The sequence below is a fragment of the Bos javanicus genome, chromosome 7 (genome assembly GCF_032452875.1).
Source record: "Bos javanicus breed banteng chromosome 7, ARS-OSU_banteng_1.0, whole genome shotgun sequence".
Lineage (NCBI taxonomy): Eukaryota > Metazoa > Chordata > Mammalia > Artiodactyla > Bovidae > Bos > Bos javanicus.
Window position 1 is genome coordinate 18,819,349 of NC_083874.1, and position 25,930 is coordinate 18,845,278.

At 57.9% G+C, this 25,930-nt stretch overlaps 1 protein-coding gene across 2 annotated transcripts in view; it reads right to left on the minus strand.

Moving 5' to 3' along the window:
- Positions 1–25,930, minus strand: part of KDM4B (lysine demethylase 4B) — a 121,159-nt gene that overhangs the window by 55,203 nt on the left and 40,026 nt on the right. For both annotated transcript variants that reach the window (XM_061422567.1, XM_061422566.1), the window contains exons 2-5: positions 25,168–25,333; positions 21,811–21,986; positions 20,909–21,023; positions 16,939–17,132 (exon numbers count right to left, since the gene is read on the minus strand). In XM_061422567.1, the coding sequence (XP_061278551.1) occupies positions 16,939–17,132; positions 20,909–21,023; positions 21,811–21,986; positions 25,168–25,308 (626 nt within the window). In that variant the 5' untranslated portion in view covers positions 25,309–25,333. The remainder of the gene's footprint in view (positions 1–16,938; positions 17,133–20,908; positions 21,024–21,810; positions 21,987–25,167; positions 25,334–25,930) is intronic.

Consider the following 25,930-nt stretch of genomic DNA (forward strand, 5'->3'; position numbering starts at 1 on the left):
CTCCCAGAATCTGGGGACCACTGGGAGGGAAAACAGACCGGGGGTTTGGGGGACAGAGTCGGAAATAGGGGAGCTCCGTGGGGGAAGCTGCAGAGGGACAGGCTACCCGCGGAGGGGGTCACACTGGTTACTCCACCCACAGCACAGGGAGCCTCAGTCCTGAGGCCGGCCAGGCAGGTCCCTCTGGACCTCCCCACGTGTTTTCCCAGCCCTTCCTATGCACCCCTCTTCCTCCACCCTTTCTCTCTGGTGGTGACAGTTCTTAACACAAAGTGCTCTGGCCAACACTCAACCAGAAAGTTGTGGAAAATCCGGTGCTCTTGGCTTGGTGGCCCTGGCAACCACAGGCATGGGACCCCGCGAGGCTGCAGCAAGACCGGACAGGCTCCATAACTCCGGGTTTAATGTTGTGGAATCGCTGAGGAGGCCGAGAGAGATGAATTCAGGCATTGTTTGCCAGATGCCTTTTTCAAAAAGGCAGTCGTCTGTAAGTATCAAGGGCTTCAGTGAGACAATAAAATGTTTTTCGATCTGCTATACAGCCATGCAGGTGATGGGAAAGACCAAGCCAGGTCTCTCTGGAGCTGGCTCCCAGGCGGGGACACAAGATGTGTGCAGAGCCACGTGACAGTGAAGAGACAAGCCCCGTCCAGCAGTTTCACTGTTCAAGTGACCGGCTGATGAGGACAGATGTTTCTGGGAACAATGGTGATCATGGCCCGGATGTCATAATCCAGAAGGAAGCGGCCCCCTGGTCTGGGGAGAGACAGGCAGGCTGCACCACAAGGTGGCCAGCCTCTCCTCCAGGTTCTTCTTTTACAACTGAGGCCTGGAGGAGTGGATACACACCCCTTGCCCCGAGTCACAGCCACCCCCAAAAAGACAGTGCAGAACCGCACACCTGGCATAGGGTGAGAGGGAGGCCTGGGGCCATGGCTGCCAGCAATCATGTCCGAGACCCACATCCTGACATTGCTGTGGGGGTTGGACATGCTTACCAGGGGCCAGGGACACACTGAGACTGGACGACAGAGGTGGGCATCCCACGGGCCCTGCTGAAACCAAGCCAGAGTCCAGTAAGGAAGCTGGGGCTTCTGGGTGCTGGTGGATGGAGGCCTCAGTCCAGCAGGAGGGCGGCTCTTGAGCCCAGGAACACAGGGCAATTGAAAGGAAATGCGCTCTGCGGGCAGCTCTCACCTCGGGCCAGGGATGGGCCGCCCGCATTCCTGCCGAGACAGCGGGGCCGGAGACTCTTCCCGTCCGCAGCAGAGGATGCTATTAATAGTGTCATTTTCTTGGTGTTTTGTTTATTCCCCTGGAATGGCTTGATGGATGTGAATAATTATCAGACTATAAAAGCCAGCAAATGTGCTATTTTCTATCGCTCTAAATCATCAAACAAATAAAGTGTGAAACAGCATTTTTGAATATAATTTTCCCCTCTAATGGCTTAGAATTATTATCAAGAACAATGAAAATAAATAAGCAAATGCCTTGTGAGTTAAAAATTAAATGAGTGTGTCAGGAAGAGGAACACAGGCTGTCGTGGAGAGTAGGGACCTGCTCGGGGGCCATCACTTTGCCGATGGAACAAGTGGCTTCGGGCCTCAAGGGTACCCGGGCTTCTCTGGGTGTGGACTCCCAGCACCTGGTGCCCTCTGGCCCGGGAGTGGGCACTGGGACCACCTCCCTGGAGGGACAGCTACACTGGCAGGTGTGCACCACAGCGCCTGTGTGTCTAGCTGACCCCCGAAGGCCCAGGGAGTCGTGTGCCACTGCCCTGGGACGGCCACATGAGACCTCAGGAGACGAGGCAAGTAGGGGGCTGGCCTCTGTCCCTCCTCGTCCAGGCCATGGACAGACAATTCCAGGTGGGTACTGCCTCTCAGACCAGCAGGAAAACCTAAAGTCCTGGGACAAATTCCCAGGACAAGAAACACCCCCTCCAGGGGGAGACAGTGTACCCCCACAGGGCCCACTGGCTCAGCTGGCCGCCCACCCTGGACTGCAGGGCCCGGCAGAGAGGATCGAGTTCCCTATGAGCAGGGCATGTTGCCATGGTAACAAGGTAATTCCCACATGCTCCTGCCAGCTGCCAGGGTAACGAGTCTTGAGGGGGCCTGCCTCTCACACCCTGTTGCCCATTCCCAAGGCCCCCGGCCTCTGCCCGGGCCTACAGGACCGTCCTGCTTGCAGCCAGGGTGGAAGCACTGTGACACAGACAGTATCTGTTCCCGGAGATGCGTGTGACTTCGCTGGTGACAACTGCGCTCGGGATTTCTTCCATCACTGGCCTGACAGCTCCCCCCAGCATGAGGCTCAGCTTCCCCCTTCCTCTCTACCGAGGAACGTGAGCCAAGAGCAGGGGTCCAGCCAGGAGCCCTTTGGAAATGTCAGTTCAGCCCGACGCGAGTCGGAGGGCGAGGAAGTTAATTTCACAGTGTCTGCACAAGGCCGGGGCAGACAGGCCCCTCACCGTCTAACAGGCTGTAATTATGGGAACAGAAACAAGAAGGCAGAGTCCAGGGAAGTGCCGAGACCACGCTTGCTCGAGGCACGAGCAAGCTGCCCGCATGGGCCCTGGGAAACCCCGGCAGCTCCCAACGCCAGTGGCCCCAGAGCCCCATGCACTGGCCAGACAGAAGAGCTGTTTACTGTGACCCTCAAGCACAAAGCCCATCGTGGCCCGTGCCCTCTCCAGCCACACGTCAGTTGGACAGTCTCAGCTCATTGCCCCGTGGTCTGGGTGGGCCAAGCAGAAGAACCTGGTCACAGAGCAGACTTCCCCTCACACTCCCAGCTCCCCAGGCACCATCTCCACGCTGGTTAGAGATGAGCCCGGCCAGAGCAGCCATGCTCCACTCCTCTGCAGTGCAGAGCCAAATGGCCAGAGAAACAGTTACCCCGAATGTGATTATCACAGAGACGAGCCCCACGGAGATGAGCCACAGAGACTTGCTCTACCGACCCATCCCTGCACTTCAGATGACTTTCATTTATATAAAACTCCAAACAATCCAGTACAAAAAATTCTTAGCTATCTAGAACAAGAAGAGACCTTCCCATGGTCACACTTCACTGGGGTGAGGCAGGAGAGGCACCCCAGAAAGTCGGGGCAAAGCAGTCCACGGTACTGCAATGAAGACGCTGGCCAGGTGAGAAGCCAGCAAAAAGATATAAGGGGAATAATGGTCAACAGGGATGAGACAAACTTTTCACATAAAGTAATATAACCTTCTACCTGGGGAAACTAAGAGAGCAAGCTGGGAAATTAAGAACTGAATAGTCCAGGGACTTCCCTGGTATCAGTGGTGAAGAATCCACCTGTTAATGCAGGGGACACAGGTTCGATCCCTGCTCTGGGAAGACCCCATGTGGCATGGAGCAGCTAAGCCCTGAAGCCACACTACTGAGCCTGAGCGCCCTAGAGTCTGTGCTCCACAACAAGAGAAGCTGCTGCAATGAGAAGCCTGTGTACCACAATGAAGAGTAGCCCCTGCCCGCTGCAACTAGAGAAAGCCTCCTTGCAGTAAGAAGACCCAGCACAGCCAAAAAGTAAAGAAAAAAAATTTTTTTTAATTAAATAAAACATTTTTTAAAAAGAACTAAACAGTTAAGTGAGGGTGCAGAATTTTTTTTTTTTTTTAATCAGTACATAGCCAGGCTTTGTCTGTACTTTCCCAGAAGACTATAAAAACCACTAAGGTAAACCCTCTCCCTTGTCTGGGGTCCAGAGGCAGGAATTCTTGACCACAAACGAGGGCAAACAGAAACCTGGGCAGGTCCCAGCCCCTCACAGAATCCCCAGTCTGGTGCAGGAGACTGGCAAGCTTTCAGCGAGGCCGGCAACGAGCCGCACGGTGTCCCCGCCCGGAGCAGGCCAGGGCAACACGCGCACAGGCAGAGCTCAGAGATCTGGCGGGCTTAGTTCCAGGCCACTGCGATAAAGTGAGTCACGTGAGGTTTTGGCTTCCCAGTGCGTAAGAAAAGGTACATTTAAACTGTACCCTTACCGCAGTCTATTAAGTGTGCAATAACAACATTATATCTAAAACAAATACTGCACATACCTTAATTTTAAAATGCTCTCTTAAAGTGCTAACCATCACTGGACAACACACGGTTGCCACAAACCTTTAATGTGTAAAAAAATCGAAGCATCTACGAAGCACAATAAAACAAGGCGAGCCTGTACCACAAAACGCCTCCATGCCCCTAACCTTGTCCTTCAGTAAAGGAGGTAATACTGGATGTGATCACAACAGTGACTCCAGAATGCACACAAGCCAGGCTAGTCTGTCAGGTACGAGCGGGGTGGCCTCATCATGATGGTTCAAACGTGAAAGACGCATTACTAGCAGTCACACTGACAGCAGGGTTAAAGGGGGACAAACGGGCACCAAGCAGGAGAAATGAAAGATGTTAGAAAAAGCCGACAGGCTCGCTCGCCCTTCAAACATGAGGGAGTGGGTCCGAAGGCTGGGCAGACGGACAGCCCTGGGACTACCGAGATGCCCGGGGTCCCCTGCCTTCCTGGGAGGGGCGGGCAGAAGAGTTGTCACCAACCCATCTGCCTGGGCAGGTGGGGAGAGCTCCTGCTGGCATGGGGAGCGGGGGACTGAGCCCTTTCTAAACACTCAGGAGAGCAAGGGAAGTGCGCCTCCAGGTCAGGCTCCAGCCCGGGTGGGGAGGGCGGGGGGTAGGGTGGGGAGGGGTCCCTTGGGGGGCACCCCCTCCTCCCCTACTGGAGCACCACTGTGCAGAGTTGTTAGGCCGGGCAGCACGGCTCCCTGAGAGTGACTGAAACTGCCTGACAGCGAAAGGAAAGGATGGCAGCCCTGATTCTATCAGGAGCTCCCATCTCGGGCTCCGAGGTGCAGCCTGCAGGAGGAGGCCACCCCCCTCATCTGTCCTGGAACCGGGGCCCTTTATGTGACAGATACAGACACTTGCTGGGGAGATAGGATCAGCCAAGGACCTAGGAGGATTGTCCCCAGGATAGAACCTTATTGAGCTGCGGGCGGTTTTATCTTTAATGGATCGTTTTACGGGACAATAGACGATGGAATTTGGTATCTCACACCAGCAGTGTCAGTGATTTCAAATACTGACATTTTTATTGAGACGGGCACGAGATAAACAGAGTCCTGGGAGCATCTGCTCAGAGAAAATGGGGAGTCTCAGGTGGGGATGCCAGCCAGGGGAGACGCTCTGCAGGCGGGCCGCCTAGGCCTCTCAGGGCGCAGGTGGACAGTGCCCTGGCCTGCACACTCGCCCTGTGAGGGGCCAGGGAACCTGGGGGTGGCTCAGCACCTCAATGACCCCCAGCCCCAGGGCCCGGTTCACAAGAGCTGGTCACCACTTTTATTAAGGAGCAGGCTTTACAAGGCAAGTGTTAAAGGCAACTAAACACTGAATTGGAGGCATCTGATCTCCAGCCCCGGTCTATTTCAGGTCCTTGAATTATTTTTGTTATACAACAGGACCAAAAAATGCCGAGTCACATGTGAGCTGGGTTTCGACTTTGCTTTTGAAGCTGTGGGGGCCCTTCTCAGGTGAGGTTTTAAAGGCGAGCCGATCAGTACAGCCTCAGGTCAGAGTGGGGAGAGGGCCTCGTGCTGCCAGTGATGGGGGTTTCAGTGTGTGGGGACGCAGTGCCAGTGAGCACCCGATGCCACCGGAAAAGCCATCGCCATCTCCCCCTCGAACTGGCCTCAACTGCTGATCATAAAACCAGGAGGCAGCCTCCCAGCGTGCTGGGGCCCATGGCTTCCGCTCCAGTGGGAGACACCCCTCCCTCGATTTATTTCTGCAGAAACACCCAGGAAGGTGTGAACAGGAAAGAACAGAGGGAGGTCCACAGAGCGCAGGAGCGTCCGCAGGGCAGGACTTGGACATCACAGGCCAGGCCAGGGTGTGCGGGGAGCTGGGGGAGCTGGAGAGGGTGCCCAGGGGTCCAGGTCTGTCCTCGGGCTGCGAGAGCCAGGGCGGCCTTAAAGCGGAGCGGCTCTGGGCCTATTCATGTGTGGGGACCCTGGTGCTTCGGGAGAGTTAGGGTGGGTAGAGCACACAGAGAGGAGCCGCAGAGAGAGCACCTTCAGCTCGTCTCGCGCCAGCCACGTGAGCCTGCCGGTCGCGCAGCCCGGCTTCCATCTCCTGCTGCTGTGCCCACGTGAGGGGAAACTCGTCCTCAGCCAGGTTCTGAAGCAAAGCTAACACAGACGCCCTCAGCTCAGATTCGCAGGGATCTCCCTTCCGGGGAGCTGAAAGCGGCCAACAGCAGAGAAGTTTGCCATGGAAACGAGACCCAGCACACAGAGCCGGATCTACAGGATGGGTGGGAGGGTGAGCGACTCCTGGGTTTGAATCAACCCCTAATCCAAACACTACTGGTGGGGGCATCTCAGGATGGACAGATGCCCAGCGACGACTCTTCTCTAGAACCAATGGCTTCTTAGGGCGACTAGCCTGGTGCCCCGCCCTGGGCAGGCGGGATTGGCCCCTGCTACCCTAAAAGCAAAAGCGCAGAGATCACTCAAGCAGCCTGAGCCAGCACAGCCTTGGCCATTCCAACCCCAAAGCGCCCACTCTGAACAAAAAGACTCCAAAATGAAGGACCATCTGCTTCTGCCAGACCAAGCCAGCGGGCTGTGCGACAGGCCAGCCACGCCTGTGGCCATGAGTGACAGACAGACAGGAGATGGCTGTGCCCACAGAGGCAGGCCGGCCTGCCCAGGCAGCAAGGGCTACCCTGACCTGCCAGACCAACCCCCACGCCCAGGCTCGCATACCTCCCTTCCACAGCTAGCGTCCCCCTGGCCAGAGGGCTCTTCCTGGAACCGTGGGGTAACTCCCTACTCAGGGCCCTCCCATCTCCCTGCTCCTGGTCTGCCTGCCCGCCCTCCATCAGGGCCCTTCCATGGGCTTCCCAGCGGCCTCTCCTCCCACAAGCCTCAGCCCAGCAGCCTTCCTGCCTCCATCCATCTCAGTGGTCCCAGCTGCCTCCTGCCTGGCCCCCTATGCCCCTTCAGGGGTGGGCATGGGGGACAGCGGGGCTACACACACAAGCTCCTGCCCTCACAGATGGCATCTGCCCTTGTGTGGTTCATGCTCGGCCCAGAGTGAGCACCTTGTCAGGGCCTGAGCTGACCCAGCTCCTCTATAACCTCAAAACCGCCTTTGTCCAGCATCCACAGGCGGCAAAGCTATGGCTCACCTGCCCTTTTCCCTCCCTGCGCTCCCAACACATGGTCAGACCATGGCTCCCAGGCTCCAGTGCCGGAAGGTGTGGCCCCATGACCCAGCATTGGCCAAGGAGACGTGGGCAGAAGCCAGGTACTGACTCCCTGGCCCGCCCATCACAGTTCAGGAACACGCCTCCCTCTGCCCCATAGGAATGTCTGCCCAGGGTGACCTCAGGAGCCACGTGTTTAAGGCGGCAGAGCCTCTGCTGGCCTGGGTCCCAGAGCCCCGTAGCTCCCCCATCTCTCACAAGGATCCGCAGGCTTTGATTTCAGCTCAGCAGGCCTGATTCAGAGATGTCTGGGGGACTATAAGAAAAGGATCCACGCTCTCCCACACCTCGGAGTTTGAGCCACCTCTGCCAACTGGGACACACGCTGTCCCCATGGGAGCACCTGCCTGGTTTGCAGGATAATGCTTCAAGGGGCAGGGCGGAGCAGTGGTTAGGAATGTGGGCTCACCCCACAGCCTGGGCCCGGCCCCAGCCCCACCACTCCCCAGCCACGGTCTCACCAATCCAGTCCTGTCTGTGAAGGAGCTGCGGGCAAGACAACGCAGCTACTGCTGTAGCTATTTCTTGTCGTGTCATGTCGTCACGTACAGTGACTGACTTCTTCACGAGCAGCAGGTAAAAGGTAGCACGAAGTGTGGCCAGGCCCCAAACTGGAAACATCCCGAATGTCCACCCACAAGGGGACAGACACGCAGATGGAGGCGCAGCCACACGACAGAAAATGCTGCAGCCGTGAAGATGGATGGTGTCACCACACGTGGCAGGACACACCCTCACAGACGCAAAGCAGAGACGCAGAAGACCAATCAGTCCGTGATTTGGGGTTTCAAACCCAGCCGGCACGCAGCCGTGTCCCCCAGGGACTCAGCACACGTGGAAAACAGCCCAGAAAAGCAGTGATAAGACCACCAGAATCAAGAGGATGATCTCAGTTCTAGGGGTGGGGATGGGGCCACAAAGGAAGGGGGCCCGGGACAGGGAATGAGGGAGTTCATTTTCCAACACTGTCCTTCCCGGGGGCTTACACAGAGGTGGACGGGGCAGCCATCTGAAAAACTGCGTGCAATCATCTTTCCTTGGACAAGTACATTTCATGTGATTTTCTGTTCTGTGTTACGTCTCATGATAAAAACGTCCACCAAGAAGGGAACGTACCGTGACAGGCACCGTTCTCGAGGCCCCTGCACTCGGTCATTCCAACACCCTTCTCAGTGCCGCTAGAGGGGGCTTGGCTGTTACAACTGAGGCCCCAAATCAGCAGAGCCTAAAATAGGGAGGTGACCCTGGTGGGCCTGACCTAATCAGGTGAGCCCTGGAAAGGCACTGGGCCCACCCTAAGCCAGAGGGTCCAAGTGTGAGAGGACCCCCAGTGCCAAGTGGACCTTCTCCAGAGCCCCAGGCAGGGGCCTGGTCCGCCACCACTCGACTCTGCCTCAGGCCCTGAACTGAGGCCCCAGCAGGCCCGCTCCTGGGCACCGTGAGATGTCCATCTGCGGGATCAGCTATGGAGCAGCAGGGAATGGAGACCGCCCAGCAGGAGGGAGCGGGGAGGAAGACAGAGATGAAAGACGCCCGATCGGCCACAGCTGTCCAATCTGGGTATCGGACACTAGGCTGTTCTGTTCACTATTCTCTTTTCTTTTCTGAAATTTGAGGTATTGAAGAAAAAAAAAAGTATATTCCAAAGGGAGACAGTATGGGAAGGGGGTGGCATGACTCTACAATGGAGACACCTGACCAGCATGACCTCAGCCAGGGGACCCAGGTCAACACCAGCAGGGAAGAGTCATGCTGACGACAGGCACCCCAAGATGATGGATGAGACGGCCCCTCACCTGTGTCCTCCCCCCACATCCAGCGCCCCAGTGCCACGGTGAGAGAAACACCAGACAAACCCCCACGGAGGGAAGTTCTATAAAATCTCTGACCCCAGTCCTCCTCAAAATCATAAGGGCATCAACAACAAGGGAAGTCTGGGAATCCTTCCCCACTGTTGGTGGGAAGGTAAGCTGGTGCAGCCACTGTGAAGAACAGCATAAGGGTTCCCCCCAAAAAACTACAAATGAGTTACCACATGACCCAGCAACCCCAGTCCTGGGCATATACCCAAAGAAAACTATAATTCGAAATGATCCACGCACCCCAGTGTTCACTGCAGCACTATATACAATAGCTAGGACACGGAAACCACCTAACTGTCCATCCACAGATGAATGGATAAAGAAGATGTGGTTCATATATACAACGGGATATTACTCAGCCAGTAAAAAGAATGAAATAGTGCCATTTGCGGTAACATGGATGGACCTACAGAGGATCGTACTACATGAAGCAAATCAAACAGAAGGACAAATACCGTATGATAGCACTTAAATAGAATCTAAAATATGACACAAATGAAATTATCTATGAAAAATAAACAGACTCCCAGACAGAGAACAGACTTACGGCTGCCAAGGGGAGAAGGGTAGAGTGGGAGTTTGGGATGAGCAGATGCAAAGTATTATGTATAGGATGGACAGACAACAAGGCTCCACTGTAGAGCACACGGAAATATACTCAATACCTTACGGTAAACCACAACGGAAAAGAACATGGAAAGCGTGGGTGTGTGTGTACATATATATATAAATATAAATATATAACTAAATCCCTTTGCTGTGCATACTTCAATAAAATAAATTTCTAAAAAATAAAAAAGAGCAAGGAAAGTCTGAGGACTATCACAGCCCAGAGGGTCCTGAGGAGACAGAACATCTGAATGTCACGGGGGTCCTGGGACAGAAGAGGACACCAGGGAGACACGAGGCAAGCTGGATGAAGCAGGACTCCAGTCAACAAGAATATCTCCATAAGGTTCATTAACTGCAACAAATGTTCCAGCCTCGTGTAAACTAAGAAGGAGCTGGGTGGTGGGTGCACAGGACTCTGTGCTAGCTTCTCAGTTTTTCTGCAAATCTAAAACAGTTCTAAAAAACAAACTCTTTTAAAAAGAGAGGGAGGGAGTATGCCACCAAGACAGTGGGTAAACAGACAAGCTTGTGGCAAACACGCAAAGAACAAGGAAGTCTCTCAGTGGATCGCGAACCACCTGTGCAGGGCACCCTGCGTCACGAGCCCTCCCACCCCTACTCACCAAGAAGCCAATTGGGCTGGAGTGCCGCCTGGCTGCCCAGGCTCACCACGAGGCATCAGATCATCGGGAACCTCAGCGGATCACCCCCCTCAGCCTCACTGGCTCCGGAGTAGAGCATATGGTGAGATTTTCCCCCGCAGAAGGCTGACCTAACTCTGCCTAGTGTGATGTGAAAACCACTCTGCATCCCCTGAACAAACACCAACTGTGCCTGTCCCCCCAGAACTGTGAGACTCCAGGAAGCAGCCTCCGGACTGGATGCCACTGCCAAGCCGGCGGTGGGCGGGCACAGGCCCCCTGGGGTGCCCTGGGATCCCCTGGGTGCCCAATCTACCCCGAGGCGCCCGCGGCATGGGTTGTCAACTGACACAGCTGTCTAGCTCTGCAGGGGCAGCACCAGGCTTCCACAGGGTCAGTGCGAGCGAGGCTGGCAAGAAGCAGTCCGATAACCGGGCTGATCTGTGGTTCAAACCATGCCGAGCCACGCCACACAAAACCCTCTGAAGCTGCGTGCTGTCTCACCCTCCAGCATAAGTAGTGATGCCACCCTACCCTCGCAGCCTGATGATACTCAATGCCCTGGTTTGAGACTGGAAGGTCTCTCCAACTTTAGGAGTTAATTTTCGAATGCCAAGGCCAGCTCTTGGTTCTAGAGTTCTGACACAATCCTGACAAGCAGAAAGGCGGGGTTGGTGGCATCAGGGAAGACAGTGTGGTCCGGACAAGAAGGGGCCCAGGGCTTTATGCGGGGAGGAGGAGAGGTCCCGGAGTGAAGGGGGGGTAACAGCTGTGCTTCCCATAAGCCCCAGGGGCTCAGCCCTCCTGGGCTCCTGTTAAAATGCTTCTCCCAGCCCTGTGCCAGCATCCTGCACCTTTAGGGGTCCACTTGGGGTCTCTTTGCTTGGCTCCATCCAGCATCAGAACTCCCAGTTCTGCCACCCAGGACAACAAAGCCAAGGCCCTCACAGGGGGCTGGCACTGTGGTCCAGCAGCGCCACCTGCAGGTGGAGTGGGAGCCTGCAGCCTGTGGCCAGGGAGGGAGGCAGGGGATGGGTGGGGGAGCGGGGCGGAGGAGCTGGTCCCCTGGGACAGGAGGCGCAGCTGGGCACTGGACCGCTGCTGCCTGGGCTGGGCCTGCAGGGGGGTCCCCAGGGGCCAGCAGGGCGCCCATCAGAGGGGAGGGGAGCAGCCCAGCAGCCCCCGCCCCCAAATAGCAACAGACTTGAGCCCAACTTATAGCCTTTTCCCCAAGCTGCAGCCAGAGGGCAGGGAACACTAGTTGGCCTCCTCCCTGGGCCCCAAGGCAGGGAACACACCTTCAAATGTGCCTGTGCGCACACAAGCACACTCATGCCCACACATGCGCACACATGCACACTCACACACACACACACACACACACACACACACCTCCAGAGTATCAAGTGCAGACTCAGCCGATTGCCTGCTTGGCATTACATTTCCCAGCAGCAAAAGAAAGCCTGCCTGATCCCTCTCCTACAGAACTCCCCTGAGCAAAGATGCCAAAGAAAAACTGCAGGTGCCAAGGAGTCAAAAGGAGAAATTCTCACCACACCTAGAGCAGCGCTCAGGCTCCTTAAAGGTCAGGGAGAAGGCCAGGCTCTCCACACCCAGGCTCTCCCCCCCACACCCCCTTCCACCAACTGCCTGCGGCAATCTGCCCGTCACACCCCAGGACTGAGCACAACATGAGAGCCTCTCCTCCGTGCCCTGACTTGGGTGAGCCTGATTCCCCAGCAAACACAAGCAGCTGGGGAAGCCGGGGAAAACCAACCGCAGAGTCCAAAGTCATGGCCAGGACAATCCCCACAGGGAACACAGTTGGTCCCGCCCGGTCTCCCCACCCCTACGTGTGGATATATAGCCCTATGTCCAGGCAGCAAGCATAGGCAGGTGTGTCACACGCTCATCTATGGTTTCTGGCGGCGTGCTGCCCAGGGAGCCCAGGCAGATGCGTGGACCCTGGGACGCTGACCCAGCACCACCTGCACCCAGGCCCAGCCAAACAGGATGGGTCCCCGAATCACACAGAACTGCAACGCCCACCTCCCGCCACCCACGACCTCCTGGCCTCACTGCCCGACGTCCAGGCTGCGGGAAGGCCAGGTCTATTTTAAATCCTGTCTCTAAAGGGATCTGGAGCCTCAGATCTGCAGGTATTCTTAGCCTCGCTGCCTGAGTGCGGCACAGTGCCGGCCTCGCAGAGTAAATTCCACGACTTTATCGACACCAGGCTGTTTGCATCACGCTGACACTCAAGTCACACTGCCAAAGTAACAACAGGCTCAGAAAGGCTCAGGAAGACATGCAACCTGAGTAAGCCAACACTTACAAGAGAGTGCTGCCACCGTAACACTGAAATAGTTGCAATTAAGCTCCTGTAGTCACAAGAGCAGTGGTGTGATCAGGGAGACAGATGTGGGCGTGCGATCCACTGGGGAACACTCAGGGCCCAGGGAAGGGTCGGGAGCAGGGCACCGCCCTCTCAGGATCCTGGGTGGCTCCTGAATCCCCAGCCCAGGGACAAGAGGACACCTCGGCAGCCCCTGCCACCCTGCCCCCAGGGTGATGTCTGTGTTGGCCCAGGAGGGAGTGTGGCCTCCACACGCCATGAACCTCCATGCCCGTGGTGCTCCCAGCTCTCCTGGTAATCAGAGCCCTCCCCCTCCCATGCAAGGCTGCGGGGGATGGGGACGCATCGGGGACCGAAGGCCCTGACTCCATGGGGTCCATGTCTAGCAGGGAGACTGACACCTGCATCACACACGGCCTGCACGTGACCACTGAAGGATGAGCGTGGGCTGCCATGCCAGCGTCTGGGGTCCCCACCCTGTCCAGCTGAACTGGCCACACTGGCAGCGTGAGGGACCCCATGTGCACTCCCACCCCCTCTGAACCAGAAGCCAAGATTCAGGTCCCTTCCAGAATGTTCTTCCTTCAGGGAACCAGAGCTGCGTTCAGCACAACCCTCTGGCTGCTGCTCAGCACTCAGGAATCAGGCTGGAGGGGGCAGGTGGCGGCAGGGACAGCAGGGGCCACCCCAAGCAAACCAGGGGTGCAGCACAGGGGTCAAGGTGCTGGGGGCCGTGCTGGGGGCCAGGGAGTGTGCAGAGCCAGACACCACCCTGCCCGTGACCCAGGGCTGCTGGCCCTTATGTCCCCAGCGTCCACTCTCTCAGGGACCTCCCTCGAATCCAGTCCCACTGCTTTCCAACCACCCTGGACCCCAGTGTGCCTGCTCACTCCTATTGCGGGGTCCCTCCCTGCTCTTCCCCAGCCGCATGTCCCAGAGAACACACCAGGGCCCCAGTCTCCAGGGGTCACCCTGCGCCTGAAAGCTCCAGCTCCCATTCCGAGCACACGCCAGGACCTAGCAGCGGTGGCTTGCTTTTTAATCTTTCTTTTCTTTTTTATAAGGAAAAGATGGGTTTTCTCCCCTTAGGACCCCTCTGGTGAGAGACCCCAACCAAACCCAGGCTGAGCAGAGCTGAGCGGTCCCACTGCCAGGAGGCAGACTCTCCCCCTGCCATTGTTCCCAGGGGGCCGTGGGGGCGACAGATTGCTGCCCCTACCAGGCAAGGAGTCTAGAAAAACAACGTGGGAGATTTCCACCACTGCGCCTGGAGCCATGGCCAGGAGGGAAGGTTGAGAGCGCCATCTAGTGGTCATTGGGGAGCAGAATCAGGGCAGGACTGGACAGTTCAGTTCAGTTCAGTCACTCAGTCGTGTCTGACTCTTTGCGACCACATGGACTGCAGCACGCCAGGCCACCCTGTCCATCGCCAACTCCCAGACTCATGTCCAACATCTTAAACTCATGTCCATTCAGTCAGTGATGCCATCCAACCATCTCATCCTCTGTCGTCCCCTTCTCCTCCTGCCTTCAATCCTTCCCAGAATCAGGGTCTTTTCCAATGAGTCATTTCTTTGCATTAGGTGGCCAAAGTATTGGAGCTTCAGCTTCAGCATCAGTCCTTTCAATGAATATTCAGGACTGATCTTCAGAATGGACTGGTTGGATCTCCTTGCAGTCCAAGGGACTCTCAAGAGTCTTCTCCAACACCACAGTTCAAAAGCATCAATTCTTCGGCGCTCAGCTTTCTTCACAGTCCAACTCTCACATCCATACATGACTACTGGAAAAACCACAGCCTTGACTAGATGGACCTTTGCTGGCAAAGTAATGTCTCTGCTTTTTAATAAGCTGTCTAGGTTGGTCATAACTTTTCTTCCAAGGAGCAAGTGTCTTTTAATTTCATTTAATTAAAAGGACTGGACACAGCCACTCAAGAGACCCTGGTGGCTGCTCTTCCCTCCACCGACCAGGCCAGGGAGCTGGGCCCAGCAGCACACACACAATATACACACACAATACACACACATACACAGGTACCTGATACACACACACTCACACACGCTTACACTAGGTATATAGATACCTGACAAGCATATACACACACACACTCATATACACACACCCATGTGTATACGTTCACACTCACATACATATACTCATATACACTGACACACTCGTTTGTATACACACAAACACAAATACCCACACAAATACTCACATACAAACGTATTCACATATACACAGATACACACTCACATGCACACATGCAGCCCCAGCCTGGGTATCTGTCCGCACTGTGCCCACCAGGCCCATGGGGAGCACACTGCCTGTAGGAAATGGCGCCAGAACCCCCCTCACCCCCAAATGTGGGCCTGGGCAGAACAAGGGCCCTCCCACCAGGCAGTCCCAGCCCAGTGCTGCTGCGCAGGGAGCTGTGCTGTCGGGGAGCCTTGGGGGCAGCTCTGGGCAGCATCCAGACAGGAAGCCCCTCTGCTCCGTGCAGAGGACCACACCACAGGCACGAGACTCAGGCCACCATCACCAACCCCACCAATTTCTCTCCAAATCTCTCTCAAAGACGAATACCCCCAGTGCCTGGAGGTTTCGATCATCATGGGCTCATGGGAAGCCAGAGAGAGGCACACAAGAAGAGACACAAGTTGAAGACAGGAAGCCTGTGGATGGTAACAAAAGCCCAGCAACCCACGATGCTGCACAGCTGCCAGAACCGAGAGCCCGCGGCCAACAGAAAAACAGCCCCAAAGACGGCCATGGCCCAGCCCTGCGATCTGACGACGTGTTACCTCTCACGGCAGACAGGACTCTGCAGGAGGTGTTAAGTAGAGGCCCCTGAGATGGGGACCATCCTGCATTCCTAGGCCCAGTGTCATCACAGGGTCCTCGTAAGAGGGAGGGGAGGGTCAGAGGCAGAGAGACGGGAGATGCTGAGCTGCTGGCTGTGAGGATCCAGGGAGGGGCTGTAAGCCAGGGCTGTGGTGCCTCTAGAAGCTGGAAAAGGCAGGAGCTGCTGCTCCCTGGAGCCCCCAGAGGGACCAGCCCTGCCCACGCCTGGCTTAAGCCCCATGAGGTCCAGGTCAGCCTCCTGGCTCCAGGACTCTCAGAGAACGAATGTGCGGGGAAGTAAAGCCACCAGACCTGTAATCCTTTGTCACAGCAGCCCTGGGAAACCACACGTCCCAGCTTCCCCTGCCCGACTAAGTGGGAACCATGGCCAGACTGGGAGGGGCACGGGGGCTTCGTCCTGTCCATGGCAGAGGCAAGGAGAGGTGGTCGCAAGCCAGCGGCCAACAGGGGGGCCTGGCTTCTGGGCCCTCTGCCCAGAGGGCCTGTTCCCCACCCCTCAGCAAACGGCCCAGGATGTCCCCATGACTTGGGGGTGGAGGGTAACCTTCCTCCCAGGGCTCAGCTCTCTGCTGGGATAAGGCAGGGCACCTGGGCCAGGGCCCGCCTGGGTCCCTGCTGCCCCCCAAACAAAAGCGAGCACAGCTCTCCAGCTGAGCTCCTGAGTGTCTCCCTCTGCTCCCCAGCTCCTGTCCCCTTCTGAGCTGCAACAACTACTGTGACAACAGAACCAACCTCCTAACAGCTGGGGAGAGGCAGAGAGATACAGCGGCCCTAGCTCAGGAGTCTCTGCTGGAGATGCAGGGAGCACTGACAGCCGCTCGCCATCCTACCAGCAGAAGCCGTCAGGGGAGCACTCAGCTCAGAGCTACCAGACCACTGCGCTGGACATCCGGCCCAGCCTGTGGGGCCCGGCACTCACAGAGTGCCTTTCAGGGGTCTGCGTGCCCGCCCCCACACTGCAAACAGAAAGTGGATCCCACCCCTCAGAAATCAGGAGGGGCAATACTAACCCCACTCCAACCTGGAGGTCAAGAAGGAGGTACAGGGAGGCTGAAACCGCGGTCCCACGAGCCCCAAGACAACAGCCCCACACTACCCCACAAGGCACTATCGGAAGCCTGGCCACGGGCACGTTCAGTGTGAGGCTCTCCGGGTGAAACCACAAGCTCTGCAGATCTGAAGCTTGTTTCTGGGGGGCTTGCATGGCCTCGTCTAGTGGGGGCTGGGCTGGCAGAGCCCTACCCAGCACGGCAGCCATATCCCCCCAACCTGGGGAGCCCCTCGCGTCTCCCTGCCTGCTCTCACCAGGACTTGGGCTCCCCGAAGTGCAGGTAGTTGATGCTGTACAGGTCCATGTCCTCCGTGTGCCAGGCGAAGGTGGTCTTCCACATGCCGAAGTACAGGTAGGGGGTGTTAACGCCCTCGATGATGGTGCCACACTCACGCTCCACCATGTCCAGGATGGTCCGCAGGTTCCCGATGTTCCACTGGGCCACGTCCTGCAGGGCGAGCACACGGTCAGCCCGCTGGCCACCCTGGGTACCCAGCTCCCCTGACCTCGCCCCCAGACACCATCAGTGACACACCTACCTCATCCCCTCTGAGCCCCCCACAGCAGCATGACCCCCGCACAGGGACCGAGAGGCAGCAACCGCCCCACACCCACACACCTCACAGCCTCACCCAGGCTGGTGTCCAAAACCCACCCTGGGCTGCGCACAGCCCCCGCCCTGGGCCAGATGGTCAGACGCAGCTACCCCCAGTCCTGCACTGAGCTGTGTGTGGTTGTGTGGGAATCGTGGGCAGTGAAGGCCACGCTGCAGAGGCCATGGCCAGTGAGGAATAATTCACATGCCTTGAGCTCACTGACACAGAGGGAGAAAGGACACATCTAACGGGACCTCACAGTCATGAGCCAGACAGGCCTTCCTGCACCTTCCCACCGCGGAGGCGGGATGGTGCTCAGAGCCAGGCAAACGCGGGAGGATCCCCGCCAACCAGGCTCATCTATTCCTAATGCCACAAGCAAACAAGCCCTGTCTTGTCATGAGAACTTGTCAAACACGCTTCCATTGACTCTCAGTCCCTGGGGAAGTCTCAGGGAGATGCTGAGCACACAGCGGTGTTCCTTCACACCCCAGATCCAACCCTGCCTCACGCCGCATCCACATTCCAGGCCCTGACTTCACAGGGCTGGTGGTAGGTCTCTACAAGGTGAGCTGTGGCTGGAGCCCAGGATGCAGGGGAGGGCCAGGATCAGACCCCCACCATAAGCATGAGAAGCCCGGGGTCACTTCCAGTAGAAGCTGCCTGAGGTTAGGGGGCACCTCCCCAAAGCACTATGCATTCACCCTGCCATCGGGCCTACACATCCACAACGTGACTACAAAAAACACTGAATTATACACTTTAAATAGGGCTTTCCAGGTGGCTCAGTGGCAAAGAATCCGCCTGCCAATGCATGAGATGCAGGTTTGATCCCTGGGTCAGGAAGATCCCCTGGAGAAGAAAAGAGCAACCCACTCCAGTATTCTTGCCTAGAAAATCCAATGGACAGAAGAGCCTGGCGGCCTATACAGTCCATGGGGTTACAAAGAGTCGGACACAACTGAACAACTAAACAGTATCAAACATGTTTTAAATGGGTGGTTTGTATGGTATGTGAATTATATATTAATAATGTTTAAAAAAATGACTCAAATACTCAACAAATAAACAAAGCAACCCAACTGGCACTAACTTTTCAACTCTATGTGGAAAATGACAGGTCATTTGACCAACAGGCGCACAACTCCATACCCACCCTGTATAAGCACATGAACTTCTGTTCTTCTGCCCCATCAGGCTGCTGGGGTCAAATTCCCCTCCAAGAAGTCACGATCCATAAACTGAGCAGCAGAGCGGCCAGCTCGGGCCGGGCTGTTGGGCGGGGCAGGGAGGCGAACACTGACCACCCCCACCCTACACGGAGGCCCACACCATGGCCAAGCCAGGACGGCAGCCGGCTGGAGGCGCAGAGCACAGGCAGCTGGGGCCGCCAGCCAGCCAGCTGGATTTTAACACCAGCTTGGGACTGGACACGGAGTGGGACACAGCAAGGTTCCTGGCCGTGGAGCCGCGACGTCCCCACTCAGAGCTGGGGAAGCTCCTGTAAGGATTAAGCATCCGAAGGGAAAGGGTGCTAGTTACAGAACAGAGGCTCCGTCCTGCCCGGGGAAATCGCCCTCTTTGTGTTTAGAGACCAGATGCGGCCCTGGGGACGCCCACCGCGGTGCTCTGCCAGAGCTGCTCCCAGGAGGAGGCGTGAACACGATGAAACCAGAGAGAGGTGGGGGAGCCCAGCCCTGATTCTGGCCTCTAGGGAGGGCAGTTCAGGGCCTCAGCGGCCTGATGTGGGAAATGGGGGCCTGGAGGTGAAGCCACTCTCCCTGGGTCTGGAGGTCCTTGAGGTAAGCAGAGAAGCAGGGGGAGCAGTGAATGGACCCCAAGGAGCCCCAGGAAGTGCAAGGTACACGGCCCCACTAGCCCCTCATCAATCTGACACTGGAACCTCTACACTGACCCAAGGGCGAGCTGGCTGGTGGTACAAAAATACACTGGTGTAACTGCAAAACTCGACATCGACAAGGTGACAGATCCCGGTGTTTAGAGGTGCAGCCAGGAGATGGGGCAAGGTGCACGGGAGGCCCACAGGGCAGGGATATGCAGGGGGGCAGGGATGTGGCACGGGGGCAGTCATGGGCCTGGGCAGCAGCACATGCGACAGGGCATCTGTGACCGTGTCCCCCAAGTAGGCACTGCCCTGTTCCCAGGGGCTGCGTGCTCGTCCAGAGGAGGGCTGGGCCTGTGGCTCATCTGGCTCTGGGGTCAAGGCCAAGAGGACGAGCTCAGGGTCTGGGGTACCCCCAATGAAGGGCTCCCTGCACTCGCTGTGCCCCACTTTACTGATGGGGAAACCAAGGCCCAGGAAGGAGGAAGCAGGGGTGGGAGGCAAACTCGGTACTGGACCCAGGATGATGGTGTCTCCCTGGGTCCTAGGGGACGTGGGTGAGCTCACCTGAAGTCAGACCCGCACCTCCCAGGCAACAAACTAATGCCCTTGGCGCCCTGCACCACAAGGCAAACCCGCTAGCAGAAGACGGGAAAGCCGCCGCAGGTCAGACGGGCTCTGTGAAGCTGAAACACCAGCAGCGACTCAGCTCGGGACCGAGCAAGGTCACATGTTTCCCATGCTTCTTGGGAAACACAAGCCGCTGGTTCTAACAGGCTCCTCCCCTGAGCGCCCGGAGGGTCCTGACCCTTCTCTCAGGAGGGGCTTTATTCCCACCCTTACCTCCCAGCCCGAGACCAGGTGGCGCCCACAGCCGCCCTCGGGGGAGCAGGGCTGAGTAGTGTGTTCTCAGCAGACAACCTTCAGAGCGACAGAGTGTGGGGCACGCAGGGGGCAGAGGGGGAGTGGAGAGGCCTGGATCCTACCACTGCAGAACACCTAGAAGCCAGTCAGGCTTCGGAGCCCTGAAATGAACCCCATTAGGTCCATCCCAGGGTTATCCGAGGTCCCATCAATGTTTATAAACCATCTCCCCTAATATTCGAGGTCCCACAAATATTTACAAACCATCCCCCCAAAACATGGTCCCACTCTGCTGGCCACCAGCCCTGCCCGAGGCCTTGGCATCAAGCCTCAGTCAGGGGAGCGGTCGAGCGGTCTGGTCTCACCCCTTGGACAGGCCTCGGGAAGCACAGGCCGGAAGGCAGCACAGGGACAGGATGGGACGCAGCGAGGGGCAGCTCGGCTGGCTGGGAACTCAGCTCCCAGGTCTCGAGGAAGATGCGGTGATAGAAACTCAAGCAGAAAAGCACTCAAATGAGAACTGACAGAGGCCCTGGGAGAAGGTCAAGACTGGGAGCCCTGGCAGGCTGCAGGCTGCTGGGTTGCCAGAGTTAGACACAACTGAGAGACTGAACAGCAACGGGGACACGGGATGGAATGCCGGCTGCTGTCTTTTTAAAACTGCCTGTGGTCAGGCTGAGGTCCGCGGCCGAGCATGGCGTCCGGGCAAGGCTGCACTCTGACTTGGCAGGAAAGAGTCTATGCAGGGGGGCAGGGATGTGGCCCCCTCTGGTCCTGAGCTCAGCCCCCACCTGTAAGTAGCGCCCCAACAGAAGCCCAGAGGAGCGTCCTGCATCATCCCTGCCCTGACCCTCTGGGGGGAGCCCACTTGCCCCTTCGCCCTCACAGTCCACCCAGATGCCCGGTGGCCTCGGGACTTACGTCATCGTACAAGGAGCCGCTGATGTCGGCCCCGTAGATGGGTGACACGAATGTCAGGTTCTTCCAGTACTTGCGCTCCAGGTCATCGAAGTCCTGGTGCCGGGGCGTGCAGTACCTGGGGACAGACCGGGTGTGGGGGCTCAGGGCGCCTGCTGGGCGGACCAGGGGAGGAGCTCAGGCCACCCTGCTGCGGGCACAGCCCCAGAGCACAAGGACGAGGTGTGACGACCGTTGGGGGAGGTGGGTGGTCGGGCGGGCAGTCCAGCCTGGAACAGTGTCCAGTGGCCCCGTCTCACCAGCTCTCGGGGCCCAGGACTCCCCCATCAGACCACAGACCAGGGGCATGGGAGCTGGAAGAGGGACCTGGTCTCTGACAGTTCTTATCTGCCTACCCCTTAAAGATACAGACGGTACCAGTGACAGGCCAGGCACCATGGGGTGGGGGCAGACGATGCCTGCCTCACAGGACGCTTGTTTGAAAGCAAAGAAGCAAACACACTGCCAGCAATGCACCAATGGTTTCAGCAAGCCAGGGAGGCTGGGAGCTCCACAGAAAGGGAGAATGCCCACGAGCTCCTGGAGTGTGTGCCCATGTGGGCCCTGCTGAACCAGCTCGGAGAGACCCTGCTGGGGAGCCTCCCTCTGAGGAAGTGCCGCAGAGCTGAGACATCCCAGGAGGGGCAAGAAGGCACTCCAGGGCCAGGGGACATGGCGGGCCCTGAAAGGCTGGCCTTCTGCAGTCAGTGTTGAGGGCAATACAGCATGCATGCGTGGCCCTGGGTCAGGTGAGGGTCTGGATTTCGCCCCCCAAGAACCTGGGGGCTGAGAGCCTTGGGTGCTGAGGCCCACCCAGGGCACACAGGCAGGCTCTGTGGACACTGCGTCTGCCCCAGCCCGCATACTTCTCGCTGTTGGCCAGGCGCCGGTACTCGCCGACCGTCATGGCCTTCTTCTGGATGTTGTACTGTGTGAAGAGGCCCGACTGGCCCGTCACCACCTGCTGGATGGGCGCTGGGATGACCACGTCATCGATGTCGTCGTACGTCTGCCGTGGCTTCCACTCCTTTGGGGGGATGATCTGTAAGACCAGGAGAGTGGTCAGCGGCCCCTCCCTGGGCTCAGCCGCTCAGGACCAGGTGCCAGATGGAGAGAGACCAAGGCACTGGGCACCCCCCCTCCATATCACCGAGCTCCTGGGAGCCCCAGGACCAGGCCAACCTGGGCATCACCAGCTTGGGCGGTGGGGGGACTGTGCGCAGCTGCCTAGGATCTGTGTGATCACAGAGTGAGCAGCCGTGGGCAGGGTGGGCTGTGGGTGCTGCCTGGCACAGCATGCACTCGCTGCACCCGGGGGCTCCACTATCATACCCTCTGGCCACCGCGTGCCCAGCTCAGGACTCCGCGTGGATGAGGCCCCAGAGCAGAGATGCGGATGCTGCAGTGCACACCCATTCCAGGAGCCCCACTTCAGGGACGCCTCCTGGGAAGAGATCATGCAGCCCAGGGAACAGGGACACGGGACAAATGGGCCAAGCCGGGAACGGTGGGCAGCTGGGGTGCACGTGGAGGGGACCCTGTGAAACGCAGGGCAGGGGCCAGCCTCTGCTCCTGGGACCCAGCGGAACCCAAGCCGGCCTGAAGGTGGCAGGCCTGGTGCTCAGAGGAGCCGGGCAGGGATGCACCGAGGACCCCAACCACCCTTAACCCCGGCCCTGGGACCCCAGGCCACGCCCCCTCCTGACTCCTTCCCCCTCGGCCCTTCCCCAGCAGCCTGAGGAAAGGACCCCAGCTGGGCAGTGGCCCAGAGCACAAGAACAGCTGAGGAATGTGGCTGGTCACCCCGAAAGTCCCACACATACCCAGAGTCCCCCACCCCCCGGAGCTCCAGCCCCCCACTCACAATGAGTGCTCACCCCACCCCCACCCAGCTGCCCTGAGCCCGGCAGAGCTTTTGCTGGTGTTGGGGGGTGGGGGGTGGTCATCAAACGTAGCTTTGATGGTAAAGGAAACCCCAACACCACACACACACCCCGACCCCAGAAGGGCAGTCACGGCCGGGGGGACTAGAGTGGAGGGGACCTGGCGTCTGCAGAGCTCGCTCAGGCCAGCAAGACACCTGGCCCCTTCTCCAAGGAGGCTGGCAGGGCTGAGGGCTGCGTGGGGAAGAAGTGATACGCAGTATGGGGGGGGCGGGTGTTGAGAAGAGGGATGTGGCGGGGCGCCTCCCTGGACCCGTCTGTCCCTGCAGAGGCGCCAGCACTGTCCCTGAAGGTGGGGGCAGGGCGGGTACGTGTGCAAGCATCTGCGTCGGCATGACTGTCCTCACAGCGTCTCTCAGTGACAGTGGGGCAGTTCTCCCAGTGGCCACGCCTGCCCCTACCATGCCCTTCCAGAGAGGCCTGCCCGCCCATAGCAAACACAGCGCAGAAAACACCACTTGAGACGAGTGGAAAGGAACCTTCAAACAAAGGGCAGAGAGAAAATGTGCCTGAAAACATCTGACGCACAAAAATATCCAGGCTGAGTGGTTTCCCATCGATTCAAGTAAGCTGGCAAAAAGTGGGTCCAGCGGCTCAAAGAGCTTAGACCAGAGATGCAGAGCCCAGAGGATATAGGCTGGCGAGGTCTGTGCGGATACTCGGTCCCAGCACACAAGGCTGCACCCCGAGTGGCCCCACGACAAGAAAATACTGGAAACACCCAGAAGTGGGAGCCGGAGGTGACAGCAGAGGACAGAGAGGAGAGGCTGGGGGGAGCGCCAGGTGCTGCCGGCAGAACATTCCATGATGCTAACAAGATTCCTGGCAGAAAGCACGACTGGGATCCAAAAACAGAACTGGCGCCGCATCCCAGCAGACGCGGAACGAGGTCAGGGACAGAAGACATGCCAGATAAAGGGAGGCCCCAGGCCTCAGGCGTCCCCCTCCACCCCAGACAGACGGGGCACCTGGGGGAAAGGGGCCCGACAACTGCCACCAGCCAATCTCTCAGCCCCAAATAGAGGCTCTGAACCTACAAGAACCAGGCAGGGGCTACCAGAGCCAGGGCCCTTGATGAGAATATTCTGCTGAGTCTGTGCAAAGGGGTTGCGGGGGAGGGGGGTGTGCAAGGAAGAGAGACCAGGGGGAGGAGGCCCCACAGGCCCACGGCGCTCCTCTCGCTCTCCATGCAGCTGAGACGAAAAGCATGGGTATGACACGGCCACCAAAGCCACCCGAGGATGGGGGGGGCCAGCGCACCTGCCCCTCACGGCAGACCCCGCCTGGGGGACAGACCCCACGGCCTGCGGCCCAGGACCACCCACCACCTGCTTCTGTCCAGCCAGCAAGCTGATGCCGTGTTCTTTTTTTTCATTTTTAAATGGTTAAGGGAAAATGACAAAGAAGACTTATTTCAAAACGGGTGAAAATTCTATGAAACCTTCACTTTGATGTCTATACATCAGGTTTTACGGGCACACAGCCAGGCCTGTGGGGATGCGAATCAACCACAGCTGCGGAGCTGAGAGGTGGTGACAGACAGTCCGGCCCAAGAATCTGAAAATATTTCCTATCTGGCCTTTGCAGAAAAGGCTGGGCGACCCCCAGCATCACTAACAGAGGACTGAGTGTGAGACGCAATGACAGGCATATGGGAAGCAACTCAAAGAACCCCAAACAGGCTCCCAGATTAATCTCCCAGATTACGTGCTGGGCAGAACCATGTGTACACAGGTATACACAGGCTCACACGCACACGAAGGGGCTCTCCGAGACCTGTCCCCTGCACAGAAGGGTGAGGGCAGCCATCTATGGCATGCGCGCATGCTCACATCCGTGTGGGAAAGGCATGGGAAGAGATGGAGGAACTGGTGCCCTGTTGCTCCAGGCGGGCGGGCTGGGGTCAGGGGGGCACTCGCTCTCCCTGGACCCCATCACAATGTTTGAACTTGCCCATGCACATGACAGTCTCCCAAAAAACGTGTCTAAGGAGGAATATGAAGGCAGAAAGTCAGCCCTCTTCAGCATCAACTCCGCGAAGCCCCAGGGAGGTGAGGTGGCTGCCCGTCCCATCACGATGCTCTGAGTCCCACCCTGCGTCCATGCCCTCAGGGATCCCGGTGCCCAAAACAGTGCTGGGCTTGGGGAAAGAACGTACAGGTGTCCTTAATAAATAAGGGGCTCAAGGAGCGGATTAATGGGTGCCTCATGGGCCCCAAGTCCTGGGGGGGTACAGGGCAGCAGCCATGGAAAGTGGCTACAGGGCCGGGGGTCACTCACCTTGGCCAGGCCTGCCCGGTGGGCCCCCTGGGACTCGATGTAGGCCACATATTTGTTGAAGTCCTTGAATTCCTCCATGGTTGGGCGGAACGTCATGATCTTACAGCTTGGGTTCTGGGCCCCATGGTCCTCAGACCCCATGGCTGCGGTGGAGGGATGGCCACACCTGTGAGGAGACAGAGGAGGTCAGCACCACCACCACCACCCGGCCCCCTGCCCCCACCCCGAGGGCCCAAAGCACCCCACCCAAGGACAGAGGCTGTGCAGCTGAATGTGGCCCAGGGGAGCCAGGGCTGCTTCATCTCCAGCACAAAAGACCAAATGACTTCAATTAGTTACAGACAGAGCTGGCCTCGTCCTAAGAGCCCCTGCGATGCTAAAGGCCTGAGCCCCCATTTCAAACGAGAGGCCTTGGAAATAAAAATCTTTTCATATCAGGGTCACGTCCAGATTCACTGACGTTGATCGTGGAGCTGGAATCCAGGGGCAGCGGCATGGGGCAGACTGGAAAAGGGAGTAAGGTCATATGTGTGTGTGTGTTTCCTGAACAGGGAAGCCCTCCTCGGGCAGGGCCACCACGGGCAGGTGGGCAGGCAGGCGAGCAGCGCCTGGGTCCCTCCAGCACTGGACCGGCTGCTGTCAGTGAACCCAGGCCCCAGCGACCCACGTGAGTGACCCACGGGCTGCACAAGGCAGGACCCAAAACCAGGAGAGCAGAGCCCCATCACCCCGGGCTACAGCCAAGCCTGGACCACATGGCACA